At 45.2% G+C, this 15,000-nt stretch overlaps 1 protein-coding gene across 7 annotated transcripts in view; it reads right to left on the bottom strand.

Annotated features, from left to right (window-relative positions):
• Window positions 1–15,000, bottom strand: part of LOC128689482 (nucleolar transcription factor 1-A) — a 193,463-nt gene that overhangs the window by 17,691 nt on the left and 160,772 nt on the right. The window contains exon 9 of one of the 7 annotated variants that reach the window (XM_070086393.1): window positions 10,390–10,750. The exons of the other annotated variants lie outside the window; for them this stretch is intronic. Within the exon in view, the coding sequence (XP_069942494.1) occupies window positions 10,717–10,750 (34 nt within the window). The 3' untranslated portion in view covers window positions 10,390–10,716. Of the gene's footprint in view, window positions 1–10,389; window positions 10,751–15,000 lie in introns of those variants that run through there. 7 annotated transcript variants of the gene reach the window in all.

The following is a 15,000-nucleotide window of genomic DNA, read 5'->3' as shown; positions in this document are numbered from 1 at the left end:
CTTACAATTTTCACTTAGCAAACATTTATTTCTTGATTTAACCTTTTTACAATGAGTGCTAAAGGTGCACTATGCACCCCTGATGTTTATATCAATTAGCCTATGGTAAAATTGGTTTTGCTGTACATCATTTCACTGAAAGTCGCAGTTTCCAAGAACCTATCGATGACGGTAAATGAAGACTTATTGTACTGTAGAAGCATTGTTATTACATTCTCTTATATTCCAGCAGTTTGGATACAGTATTGTGTTTTGGTTTCCAGGAATAAATCAATGTTTTTATATGTTTTTACTTTATTGTTTCCTTTTTCTTTCATTTTGAATGAGAATATTCAAAGTCAAGCATTTGACTCAACAAGAATATAGACACTTAACCCTTAAAATCCTGTATAAAGGGTGAGAGAGGAGTGAGGGTGGGTTAGCTGTGACATACCTTTATTCTACTGATGATTTTATAAATAAAAATAATTATTTACCTTATGTAATTGTAGAATATCAAAAACTGAATATAACTAGAAAGAGAGAACAAAAAATTATAAGAAAATTACTAACAAATAGTAATTCCTGAGATGAAATTCACAAGCTTCCACATTATTGGATTTTTGAATGACCAGTTACTACTGATGGACAACCAGAGAACTGATTCAATTATCCAACATTTCTCTGGTTTAATGGCTTTCCCATGCCCAAATCTTTTATTCTGCTCACTATTTCTTATGAACATCAATTTTAACCCTTAAACTGTAAAAAATGTAGATCTACGTATGTACCGCAGTGATCCAAACGAAGATCTATGTTTTATTTTTCTTGCCTTCAAATTTGGAACGATTGGCCTGAGATGCCTGGTCAGTATAGAATGGGTATTAACACTTGGTGTGCACAGTTTTCAAGTGTGTGCAGTTTTAAATAAAATCCGGGACCACTTAATAACTTGTGGGAGCACCAGTTCAATTGAGCACCAGCTAGAGCAAATACCGTGGCAAACACCAGGGAATCACTGATGTCATGTCATGTTAATTAACACTTCCCCTTTAAGAGGAAAGTGATGGATGTGGCTACAAGTTGTCAAGGAAATGTCAAAAACCTCGATAATAACCCATGTGTAACATTTGTGCAACATCCCTTCATTTCTGATACCACTGGCTGTCTCTCTGTCTGTATCAATCTGTCTATATCTCTGTCTCTCTCTCACATGTACACGTAAGTACAGTTAGTGTAAATTACCTAGGATAACCCAAAAATTCCAGGCAAAGTGCTTGTAGATATAAGCATGACTGGCAACTCAGTGGCCATGACTGGCAACTCAGTGGCAAGTAATGCGCATTTTCACTTCATCAGGAATCAGATGTGACTACTGCATCATGTGTAATACATGTTGGTTTACAAGCCGCTCTCTAAGACTGAGAGACAAAACTGACAGATACACACAGGCAGACAGAAAGACCAAGACACACAGGCAGACAGAAAGACCGAGACACACAGGCAGACAGAAAGACACACACACACACAGGCAGACAGAAAGCCAGACACATGCACAGGCAGACAGAAAGACTGAGACACACAGGCAGACAGAAAGACAGACACACACAGGCAGACAGAAAGACAGACACACACAGGCAGACAGTAAGAGACACACATAGGCAGATAGAAAGCTCAAGACACAGAGGCAGATGGAAAGACAGACACACACAGGCAGACAGAAAGACAGACACACGCAGGAAGACAGAAAGACCGAGACACACAGGCAGATAGAATGACCGAGACACACAGGCAGACAGAAAAACAGACACACACAGGCAGACAGGCAGACATGCACAGGCAGACAGGCAGACATGCACAGGCAGACAGAAAGACTGACAGACACAGGCAGACAGAAAGACAGACACATGCAGGAAGACAGAAAGACCAAGACACACAGGCAGATAGAACGACCGAGAACTTGAGACCAAATTTGTTCTGCAGATGTAATTTTATATTACTCATGGTCTCAAGTTTCACAGGACATCTAGGTAAATGGAATGTAACCCCCAATGAATTATAGGGTTGAGCATATATAAAAAAAAATCATGTCAGCATGGTATGACAACTGGGAAAATACAATGGGTGGTAGGGACAGGGCTGTCTTGGACAGTGCTCCTGAGGGTGCAGTGCTGTCCTGGAGGACAGTGCTGAGGGTGCTAGTGTAGTCCTGGAGGACAGTGCTGAGGGTGCTAGTGTAGTCCTGGAGGACAGTGCTCCTGAGGGTACTAGTGCTGCTCTGGAGGAAAGTGTCCCAGAGGATTCTAGTGATGTCCTGGAAGACAGTGCTCATGAGGTTACTAGTGTTGTCCTGGAGGCCAGTGAAGACAATGCTATTCAGTCCACAGAGGTACAGCTGGAGATGAACCAAAAGGAAATGATGCCTCAGGGAACAGTGTCGACACACTACCAGCGAAACCTGGTGGAGGCGCTGATGTCCAAACAGGGGTGAAAGATAGGGAGGAAACAGGAAAAATAAATGCACCACCAACGAACACAACTACAATAAATCCTAGGAAACAGAATTACAATATATGTAGTAAATACGATGCCTTAAGTATCTGCAGGCATGGTATATCTGGTAAAATAAGTGGGACATGCACCTTTGACCATCCCAAAAAATGCCGCACCCACATGACAACAGGAGAGTGCAACTTCCCCTCCTGTAACTTATTCCACCCAGAAATGTGTCACTCATCAATCCATGAAACAAAATGTTACAACACATACTGCCAGGCACATCACCTAAAGGGGACTAGAAGACACAGACCAGCCAAACTATGGGAAACAAAAGAGAGGAGCCATAACCTCTCCAGGGACAGAGGTTTTTTAGGGCTAGGAGGGAAAAAAGACTGGCAAGAAATGACAATAATCCTACACCAACTGAAAACACTTCTGGAGTAGAGGCACGGACATTGGCCTCTACTCCTGAATAACAGATATTAGAGCCAGCGAATAAAGCCCCCCTAAATTCCACCAATATAATGACATTTAACTTTGCAAACATATAGGGTCTAAAGCCATTATAAAACAACAAAATTCCTTACATCAAGGGACTGCTCATGGAGTCAAACACTATGTTTGCAGCTTTCACAGAGACCCACATAAAGTATCATTATGACAACGAAATATGGATCCCAGGTTATAACCTATTCCAATGCGACAGACTAAACAGGCAACAAGGGGGGGTTGGTCTGTACATCATTTGCAGAACTATTGAACACTTCAAATGATGTACATGTAGTTGAAGTTTTGGCAGGAAAGATTGAAAACCAAAACCTTGTCATTGTGGTGGTATACAAACCTCCAAATGCAACTTCCCAGCAATTCCAGGAGCAACTTTTGAAAATTGACCACTGTCTGGAAAATCTCCCAACTCCTGCCTAAATATCTTACTACTAGGAGATTTCAACTTGAGACACCTAAAATGGAGGAGTATAGCAAACAATGTTTTAGCAGAGATCACCCCGGGAGGCAGCTCAGATGAAAATTCACACACACATGAACTATTAAATCTCTGCACCAAATTCACCTTAAACCAGCAGATAGTACAGCCTAGAAAACTAGAAAATATGCTGGACCTCCTCTTCACTAACAACGATGATCTGATATGTAATATAACTGTATCAAAGACAATATACTCAGATCACAAAATAATAGAGGTACAGACATGTATGCACAGGGCTTCTGACCACCAAAATGTGAACAGTCATAATGGTCTCTTCACAAAATTCAATTTTAATAACAAAAACATACAATGGGATCAAGTAAACCATGTCCTAAATGAAACAGGCTGGGAAGGTATCCTAAACAACACAGATCCAAACATTTACCTTGAAAAAAATTAATTCTGTGGTTCTTGAAATCTTCTCAAAACACATTCCATTAAGAAAAAGAAAGAGAAGATGTAAACTAGAAAGAGAGAGATGCTCCCTATATAGACAAAGGCGAAGTCACAGAGCTGCTGAGTGGGACCAATATATCAGAAATGCGAAGGGAGGCACTAGTCAATGAAACTGCAAACATCGAACTTAGGCTGAAGGAATCTTACAGGAGACAAGAATCACAGAAAGAACCAAAAGCCATAAAAGAAACTGAAAAAAATCCAAAAAATACTTCTCTTATGCGAAATCTAAGGGAAAAACAATATCCAGTATTGGGCCCCTGCTTAGGCGGGATGGGACATACACAGATGACAGCCAAGAAATGAGTGAGATACTAAAGTCCCAATATGACTCAATGTTCAGTGAGCCACTGCTCAGATTAACCCCTAAACGGTCCAAACGTATATATACATTCTTACACGTAGCGCCCCAAACGTATATATACGTTTTATTTTTCCTACCTCCAAATTTGGCATGATTGGCCTGAGATGCCTGGTCAGCATAGAATTGGTCTTAACACTCGGTGTGCGCAGTATTAAAAAAATCTGGGACCACTTAGTACCTTGTGGGAGCACCAGTTAAATTGAGCACCAGCTAGAGCAAACTGTGTGGCAAACACCAAGGATTCACTGATGTAATGTCATATTAACACTCCTCTTTTAAGAGGAAAGTGATGTTAACCCCAATTTTAGGATCTGTCGATCTCTGTCTCTGACTATCTGTCTCTGTCTATCTGTCTCCATCTGTCTGTCTATCTGTCTCTGTATCTATCTGTCTCTGTCTATCTGTCTGTCTGTCTCTGTCTATCTGTCTCTGTCTATCTGTCTGTCTCTGGCTTTGTTCTATCTGTCTCTGTCTATCTCTTTCAATCTGTCTTTGTCTATCTCTGTCTCACTGGTACACATAAATACAAGTATATGTAGTATAAATTACTGAAGACAACCCAAAAATCCAGACAAGTGCTATACTCTGCTTGAAGATGTGAGTAAAGGTGATGACTCAGTCTTGTGGCTCTCTCTGAGACAGAGAGCTAGACAGATAAACAGGGAGCTTGACAGACAGACAAATAGACAGAAATGTTTGTATACCAGCAAAAACAAAGGGAGAGGGATGGTCATCTAATCTTTTTTTTATCAGCTGCACCCTCCCCCACCCTCCTGTGTGTATGCTCATCAAATATCAGCTCTTGTTAGATGTTATCTCATCTTATCATGTCACTGTCAGGGGTGGACTTTGTTTTTCATGCTTCAAGGGAACTTATTATTACCTATTATTATTATTATTACCTATTATTAGTATTACTTATTATTATCTTCTTCTTCTTCTTCTGTTGGGGTTTCAGGGCCACTGACAGCATACCCAGTATCGAGCATGGCCGTCCAGTGCTAGGAGAGGGAATATCGACAAAAGTGGAAGAATCTCTTGATTAATATCATGTCTCTGATACGTCCTGAAGCCAGCAGGAAGGAGCAGGTACAAGCCAATATCTCCTGACAGTCCAGAAGGGGAAACCCCTCCCCATTGAGGAGGACAGGCAGAGTGAAAGTGTGCACCCCAAGTGTGCGCAAGGCCGCACGGAGAGTAGTCCGTGCAGAGTGATAACGTGGGCACCACAGTAAGAAGTGTTCCACCATCTCAGGCTGTGAGGGACACCACTGGCAGTAAGGAGAGTCCGTCATCCGAAGGCGATATAGATGAGCCGCCAGTCGCGAGTGCCCGACTCGAAGGCGAGTCAGTACAACGTCCACCGAGCGGTTGGGATGGCGAGCCCAAGGGCAAGGGCCATTAAAAGTTCGGACAGAGCCCAACGCCGAAGAGAGAGAGTGTGCAAGGCCCTCTTGCCACTGATGATGGATTCCCTTCCAGACAGCCCATGTGAAAACACTTTGGCCCAGGGCAAGAGGGGTAACAGTAGGAAGTGTGTGCGCGAGGGAGGCCGCCCAATCTGCCACTTCATTTCCCCAGATTCCAACATGGGCAGGAACCCACTGAAGGGAAATGCTCCAATCTGGGCTCCGCAAGAGGCCCAGGAGGAGAGATTGTGTCTGACGAACAAGGATGCGCAGTGATTGTGGACGGGCAGAGCACAAAAGTGCCAGGGAAGATTGGGAATCAGAGAAGAGGACCAGTGGTTGTGGGGGAATGTGATCTAGGACAAAAGCCAGAGCCTGGTGAATGGCGAAGAGCTCCCCTGCCAGAACAGAATGAGCAGGGTCCAACCGCCACATTTGACACAGGGAGAGATTAGTGAAGAAGGCCGCAGATGATGTAGAAGGGGGAGAGGACCGTGCCAAGCCATCCATGTAGACGGAGAATGAAGAGCCATATGTAACAGAGCGAAACTCTTCAAACAGAAATGCAACAAACTGAGGGGGTTCCCTGTTCCTGTAATGCCAATCCAGGTGGATGTATCGAGTCAGATCCAGCCAGGGGGGTGCCGGAGAGTGGAGAGGGGAGGGAGTCACCACAAGTGCAGGAAGAGTAAGGCAGGTCAGAGAACGCTGGGCCATAGCTACAAAGGAAGGCTGAACCAAACGTGGGGGGACAGAGGCTGTCTCCCACATCTGTGAAGAGAAGCGACAGAGGTGAGTACAAGATAGAGAGGCCATATGATGGAGTCGTAAACAGTTCCTCGCTGTCCTCACCGATGAGAGAGGGACTATCCCCGACTCTGCCTCCAAGGCTGCGATAGGGGTGGAAGGGAATGCTCCCAGCATATTACGAATGGCTGAATTCTGGAGAATGTCTAAGCGATGAAGAGAGGAGGAAGAAGCCGAGCCATACACCTCACTCGCATAAGTGAGCTTGCTGTGAACCATAGCTATATAGAACTTATGGAAAAGGTCTCGATCCGCCCCCACTTGGTGCCAGAGATCTGGCGCATAAGTGTAATGCGACGTGCACACGAGAGGTGGAGGGCAGTTATGTGTTTCTTCCATGTCAAGAATGGTGCATCTAAGGTGATTCCCAACCAATGATGAGAAGAGACCAAAGGGATTGGCGTCTGATTCAATGAGACTGATGGAAGAGTGGGGAGTCTGCGTCTAGTAAAGCATAAGAGCTTGGACTTAGTGTCACTAACCTCCAAACCCCAGGTGGTGGCCCATGATGTTATGCATTGCAGGGCACCCTGAAGTGTTTCCTGTGCTGTCAGTAAAGCTGGGGCACTGCACATAAGTGCCACATCATCCGCATATACCAGGGTATGCACTCCCTGGATGGAAGGGAGATCCGACAATAAGACAGAGAAAAGGAGTGGGCTAAGAACAGATCCCTGGGGCACTCCCCGGTATACAGGACAGGGTGAGGACAAAGCACCACCCACTGCTACATGAAAGGTCCTCACTTGCAAAAAGTTGCACATCCAGCAGAGGGGAGCTCCTGTCAGCCCCATGCGGGCCAACTTGAAAACAATCGCTGTGTGTGATGCAGAGTCAAATGCTCTGCGTAGGTCCAAAAATGCAGCTAAAAGGAACTCCCGACATTCAAATGAAGTGTGCACAAGCTGTGTAAATTGAAGCAAAGGGTTGAGGGTGGATCGACCTTCTTGGAAGCCACTCTGGTTTTTCAGGCAGGAGGCCATGTTCCTCAATCCACCAAGAAAGACGAGTAGCCACCAGCCGTTCCAGCACCTTACCCAAGCAGGGCAGTAGAGCAATGGGCCGGTAAGAGCTCGGTTGAGTATCATCCTTGCCCGGCTTTAGAATCGGAACCAGAAGAGAGTGTTTCCACATATCAGGAAAGACACCTGTATACCAGCTGGTATTGGAAACGTCCAGCATAGCTTCTGTACAGGAGGGAGGTAGATGTAGCATAAATGAATAGGGTAAGTTGTCCTCCCCCGGAGAAGAGCGAGAAGAAAGTTGGGAAAGTGCCCGCTGCAGTTCATGGGAGCTAAAGGGAGATGCCAACACCTGGCGTTTGAACCTTGGGTACAGCAGGTGGCAAAGGGCCCCATTTGATCATCTTAGATGGTAGAGGAGGAGGAGGAGAAAACATAGGACCAAAGAAATTTGCAAATGTCTCAGCCTTGTCCTGGGGTAAGAGTGGAGTCGCTCCTTCCCCCAGCAGGGAAAAAGTACTTACAGAATGTGATCCCAACATGGAGTGGAAGAAACCCCATGCCTGGCTGGCAGAGGTACGAAAAGAAAGAGAAGAACAGAATAAAGCCCAGGATGCATGTTTCGCCTAGAGGAGGGTTCGCCGACAAAGAGCGTCTGCCCTTCGGTAAGCCAACTGCTGAGTCCAAGAGGGTTGGTGCCGCCACCATGCCCATGCTGTCCGACGCGCCTTCACTGCTCAGAGGCACTCATCATTCCACCATGGAACCCGGGGCCGTGAACGGGAGAAGCTCCCGGAGAGACAGAATGAACGTGAGCCTGCCTCAAGCATGGCCCCTTGCAGAGACGTGACAGTCTCATTCAGCAAGGAGTCCTGAGGCAGGCTGTAATCAGCAGGTGCCCGATTATAGGTTGTCCAACCAGCCTGGGTGATTTTCCACTGTGAATGAACTGCCGTCATCGGCACTGCTAAGGCTTCATTTGTAGAAGTAAGTACTGGAAGATGGTCACTCCCCATGAAGGGGCCTACAGTAACAGTAGCTGTAGTAAAATATCCACACCCAAGAACGAGGTCTAGGGTAGAAACTCGCCCAATATAAGGATCCACTCTAGTCTCCAAACCTGGTGGTGTGAGCAACGAAAGGTGAGATGCGAGGAGGGTTTGGAACAGGGCCCTACCTGTGGGATTCACCGATCCCAAAGAAATGGATGGCTCCCAGAACTGGTGCCTTGCATTAAAGTCTCCCATCACAAGTGTAGAACCACGGAGTTGTCCAAAGTAATAAGTAAATTCACTTTGTGTAACCGACCTGCCTGGATTATAGATCAGGAGTATGTTGCACCACTGAATGCCCAAGGCAGCTCTCACAGCCAGAGTTTCCAACACTCCACTCTCACAGGCTTGGAGGGAGAGGGTTGTACTCTAGAGCCGGTTGCATACAAGAAGAGCTAGGCCACCTCTGCTCCCTTCAAGGTGATCCCTATGGTAAACAGTGAAACCAGGCATCCGAAAAGAATGTCGATGGCGTAACCATGTCTCAGAGAGACCCACCACCAGTGGGTGGTGGGTCTCTCTGAAGCTTCCAGACCTTCAGATACCTCTGAAGGTCTGGAAGCTTCCCCAGGACAGAACATGCATTCCAAAGAAGAAAAACAGAGGGGTGAGAAAGGTTCACGTGTGTGAACTAAGCAGCCCAATATGGCGAGGGAGAACCGAGAGACATGCAGTCACAAAAGAGGTGCCCTGGAGGTAAGAATGTAGCACCTCCTCCACCAGGAGAAGGATAGGATGAAGGAATAAAGCCCAGGCAGGCAAGAGTGAGAAAGTGGGACCTTCAGAGATGAAGAGTCCTGGAGTGGAAACAGGCCGAGGCTGGGGTTGAGGAGAATTGGGGGGGGGGAGTCGGCTGCGAGACGGGAGGCTCCGGGTCGGGTATGATGTCCATCTGAACTGGGTGGGGTTCTGAACAACGAGTCGATTTGGGAACTGTACCACCTCGATGGGAGGACGTGCGTTGTGGACGAGGGGAGGCATGTGCAATAATTTCCGCAATGGAAGCCAGGTCCGAGGACACCCTAAGTTGATGTTGCCCCAGGGGTAAGGAATCCTCTAAAGGTAAAGAGAGGTCCGCAAGAGCCCCAAACCGATTTGTAACAGGGATATTAGCCCTCACAGCTGCGGAGTACAGATGCCCTGGCCGTGTTGGTGTTGCGGAGACTCTTAGTGGGGGGCACTGGAGGCGAAGGAGGAAGGGGCTGATGGACTGTGACTGGCTTTATGGACCGCAAGCAGGAGTTACATTCATCGAGCATACAAGACCAGGCCCTGGCTGAGTTTTCCAGATCAAGAGCCTGGTGATATGCCGGGTAAGACCGGGAGGTAACCTTGTGGTTCCCCTTACAGAAGTAGCATGAAGCCGGGCGGGTACAAGTGATGCCGTCTTTAACTACTGGGTGAAACCCGCTGCAGTTCGCACATCTTACCTTACCACAGCAAGACAACTCTCCATGCCCGAAAAGGAAACATTTCCGACACCGGAGTAAAGGAAAAGTATAAGGAAGTACAGGAAATCATAGATTGCCAAAAGTCACAAATTTCGGGAGGGCACTCGAGAAACATACACAAACCATACGAGATGGGGTAAGATGATTCGAGAGGCTCCAAACCTCCTGCAAACCTAAGTCGTCACCCCCACTGTGAACCAATTCAGAGTGGATCTCCTCATCTGAGAGGGATGTAGAAATTGGTCTAATTCTGCCGTAACAACAGCAAGCAGCGAGGATTGAGGAGCGGACCTCCCAGCAAACAACATTCCACCTACCCAGAACATGAATGGCATTTAATGGCAAATTTCTAGCCAGAAAAGACTTTCGATGGAGCCGGAACCTTAGGGCTGCACCCCTACCGAGTTGTTGGACGCCCCCATCTATGCAAGCCTTGCTGAAAGGAGATCCACTGATGGCGTTGGTGACGTCCCGTGGGTTGGTGAAGGGCATATCGCCATCCTTAGGATGCACAAGAACCACCATCACGTCTGGAGTAATATGAGGAGAAGGAGCATAGTCTGGACAAGTGATGGGTTGGCGTTTTGGGCTAGACAGGGGCCTGGCACCATCGTCAATCTCAAGAGCCCGTTTGTTTATCCCAGTAGGGGGCACACTAGCCATATCTTGGTCTGACGGTAGTGAAACAGTTGTCAACTGAGTAGAGACAGGAGGGGGGTCCCTCCCTATGGGGGCGAACGACATCTGAGTCAAAGCCCCCATAAATGGGCCACACAACACCGCCTGAAGGAAAAGACAATGACAACATAAGCACACAAGAAAAGAAAGACGGTGAAGCAGAGCCTAAATAGGGCCTACACCACCAAGTAACAACTGAGGAACCTTCAGAAGACACATCCACACTCCACTAATGCCAGCCGAGCTCTCATTACTTATTATTATTATTATTACGTATCATCATCATCATCATCCTCATCCTCCTCATCCTTCTTCTCCTCCTTCTCCTCCTCCTTCTCCTCCTCCTTCTCCTCCTCCTCCTTCTCCTTCTTCTCCTCCTCCTTCTCCTCCTTCTTCTCCTCCTTCTTCTCCTCCTTCTCCTCCTTCTTCTCCTCCTCCTCCTCCTCCTTCTCCTCCTTCTCCTCCTCCTCCTCCTCCTTCTCCTCCTCCTACTCATTATTATTATATACTTCCACATATCTAAAACATTGCTGGGACCTATAAATACTTTGTATATACATATTCCAAGACAATAGTAAATGGCCAAGGCAGGTGTAAATGTCCACCTGTCAGTGTGTTTGTGACAATTTGAGTACAATTTCAGTACCTAATACTAGTGTCAGAACGAAGATTGGTTATGAAATGACAAGAATTTCTATAAATTGTAATTATCAGAACATAAAAATTACATAAAATAATATGAAAAATTAAAATTCAAATTCAAAGTTTATTCTCTATAAAGATTACAATGTTGAATTTACAGAATTTGGTTGTTGTGTGGTTTACATGTAGTTAAATAATGATTACAGAGTGTACCACTAGAACGCCTAGCATGGCTAGGCATTTCGGGCAGACTTAGTTTAATTCTTTATTTTAAAATATTACAAATTATGAGGTAAGTTGGTATTATGGCTAAGTGACTAAATACTAGTTTGTGAGTTTAGCAATGTGAATGCTTTTGTTTTGGCACAGTACATAGCTTCAGTATTGGAGTATCATAGGATTCATTATTTTAAGATTGAGATTAATATTTCTGTTTATGGTCAAATGGGTGAGTGAGTGTAAGTGTGAACCACCAGGTGGTATTTGTGTAGTTAGTTGATGGGGTTTATCAGGGAGATAAGATGTTTTCTAATGGTAGTTTTGAAGGTGATGAATGTGTCTGCAGTTCTAGAGTTCTCAGGTAGGGTGTTCCAGATTTTAGGGCCTTTGACATACATTGAATTTTTGTAAAGGTTTAGTCAGACATGGGGAATGTCATAGAGATGTTTGTGTCTGGTGTTATGCCTGTGGGTTCTGTCACAACTATCAAGAAAGCGTTTTAGGTCAAGGTTGATATTGGAGTTTAAGGTCCTGTAGATGTAGATTGCACAGTAGTAAGTGTGGATGTACTGAACAGGGAGTAAGTTTAGATCTATGAAGAGTGGGGGGGGGGGGGTTGCCAGGGATGGGATTTAGTGATTATTCTTACTGCAGCTTTTTGTTGGGTTATTATTGGCTTTAGGTGTGTTGCTGCAGTTGATCCCCAAGCACAAATAGCATAGGTGAGGTATGGATAAATAAGTGAGTGGTATAGTGTGAGAAGGACATTTTGCGGCACGTAGTATCATATCTTGGAGAGGATCCCAACTGTTTTGGATACTTTTTTGGTTATGTGTTGGATATGGGTGCTGAAATTCAGGTTGTTGTCAAGGTATAGGCCTAGGAATTTGCCTATAAAGGTATATCGGCAACACTTCTGCAAGCGGCAGGACTCCATGTTGCTGTCACATGAGCATCCAGTGCCAACTTCTCGGCCTCATATCTCCGTAAGTACTGACCCTGATTTTTTTTATTCTAAAACACTTAAAAAAATGTACCCTTTTTTTCTATGATTTTTTTTTTTTCAAAATATTCGGGGTGCTGGGCAAATGAACGTATATATACGTTTGGACCGTTTAATGGCTAAGGGTTGACAACCCAAATGAATTCTTTATGAACGAAGCCCAAAATTTGGACATCCCAAAAATCTCGGATATTATCTTAACTCCACAAGACTTTGAAGAGGATTTTATGGAGAGGGAGCATGGACACAGGGGTCATCCCACACACACTAAAAACAACAGATGTAGCCCCACTCCACAAAGGTGGCAGTAAAGCAATTGCAAAGAACTACAGACTGAGAACACTAACATCCCTTATCATAAAAATCTTTGAGGGTTCTAAAAAATAAGATATCAAATCACCTAGATACCCATCAATTACACAACCAAGGGCAACACGGGTTTAGAGCAGGTCGCTTCTGCCTGACCCAGCTACTGGACCACTATGACAAGGTCCTGGATGCTGTAGAGGATAAACAAAATACAGACGTAGTATACACAGACTTTGCAAAAGCTTTCGACAAGCGTGACCATGGTGTAATAGCACACAAAATGCGTGACAAAGGAATAACAGGAAAAGTTGGTAGATGGATCTATAACTTCCTGACAAATAGAACACAAAGAGTATTAGTAAACAGAGTAAAGTCCCAGGCAGCCACGGTAAAAAGCTCTGTTCCACAAGGCACAGTACTCGCTCCCATTCTATTCCTCATTCTCATTTCTGACATAGAGATGTAAGTCATAGCTCCGTGTCTTTCTTTGCGGATGACACCTGGATTACCATGGCAGTGACCTCCATCGAAGACACTGTGAGATTCCAAGCGGACATCAACTAAATCTTCGAATGGGCTACTCAAAACAATATGAAGTTCAACGAGGAGAAATTTCAACTACTCAGATATGGGAAACTTGAAGAAATTAAAAATGTATCAGGGTATACCACAAATTCTAACCATACAAAAGAGCAGAAAAGTAATGTGAAGGACCTGGGACTGATAATGTCAGAGAACCTCGCCTTCAAAGACCACAACAATGTATCTACCTCATCTGCTAGGAAAATGGTAGGATGGATAATGAGAACCTTCAAAACTAGGGACACCAAGCCCATGATGATTCTCTTCAAATTGCTTGTGCTCTCTAGGCTGGAATACTGCTGTACACTAATGGCCCCCTTCAAGGCTGGCGACATTGCAGACCTGGAGAGTGTACAAAGAACTTTCACGGCACATATAAGCACGATAAGGCACCTAAATTACTGGGAACGGCTGACGGTCCTTGATCTGTATTCCCTGGAATGCAGGTGAGAGAGATACATGATAATATACACTTGGAAGGTCCTGGAGGGATTGGTACCAAACCTGCACATGAAAATCACTCCCTATGAAAGCAAAAGACTTGGCAGGAGATGCAACATTCCCCCGATGAAAAGCAGGGGCACCACGAGTACACTGAGAGACAACACAATAAGTGTCCGGGGTCCAAGCCTGTTCAACTGCCTCCCAGCATACATAAGGGGGATTACCAATAGACCCCTGGCTGTCTTTAAGAAGGCACTGGACAGGCACCTAAAGTCAGTACCTGACCAACCAGGCTGTGGTTCGTACATCAGCTTGTGTGCGGCCAGTAGTAACAGCCTGGTTGATTAGACCCTGATCCACTGTGAGGCCTGGTCTCAGACTGAGCCATGGGGGCACTGACCCCTGAAACCCTTTCCAGGTAAACTCTAGGTAAAACTAACCCGTGACCTAAACACTGGGTTGGAGGTTAGTCATTCCCATCATGTCTGAGACAAAATTTGCCACTCCTGGCATATTTGAAAACATTATGAATTATAAATATTAATATGCCACAGCAAAAACTAAACAACCCATGGCAAAAGCTATACACACACAGTGGAGTGGAGAAGCCGCACATGATTGAGCTCGTGAATTCATGGTTTTTTCTGATTGTATCATAGGGAATAGAGAGTGGGATATAGACATGTGCAAACATAAGAGTGCATATAATCACTTAAGCCCCACAAAAAGGAAATATAAGTGATCACAGAAGAGAAAACATAGATAATAGTGCCAAATGATAAGTGCCGGACAGGAATAAGGAAGGGGAGTGGCTGGGAACTAGGCCTAAGAGTGCTTCCACACAGTACGTAGTGGCATATTTGAAGATCAGGGAGATTAGAGATAAGTATAGTTGTGTCAGTAAATACAGTAAGTGCAGTGAAAAAGTTAGATGAACCAGTGACTACAGTGCCTACAGGAAGGTAAAGATAACAGGTACCATGATTGAGGAGAAGCATCGCACAGCTGCAACTACGAGGGACCCCGGTGCCGGGCATATAGTACTGAGGCTTTTTGTGGTTGTTTGGGGGGGTTTGGGTCTGGCCCTGCAATGCTGATAGCTGAGGGTCTTAAGCCCTGCTCTGGAGAGCTAAATATCATAATAGAACACTCAGCA

The sequence above is a fragment of the Cherax quadricarinatus genome, chromosome 18, assembly GCF_038502225.1.
Source record: "Cherax quadricarinatus isolate ZL_2023a chromosome 18, ASM3850222v1, whole genome shotgun sequence".
Taxonomy (NCBI): domain Eukaryota; kingdom Metazoa; phylum Arthropoda; class Malacostraca; order Decapoda; family Parastacidae; genus Cherax; species Cherax quadricarinatus.
Note: the sequence above shows the minus strand (reverse complement) of the source record. Positions and strands in the feature narration are given on the sequence as shown.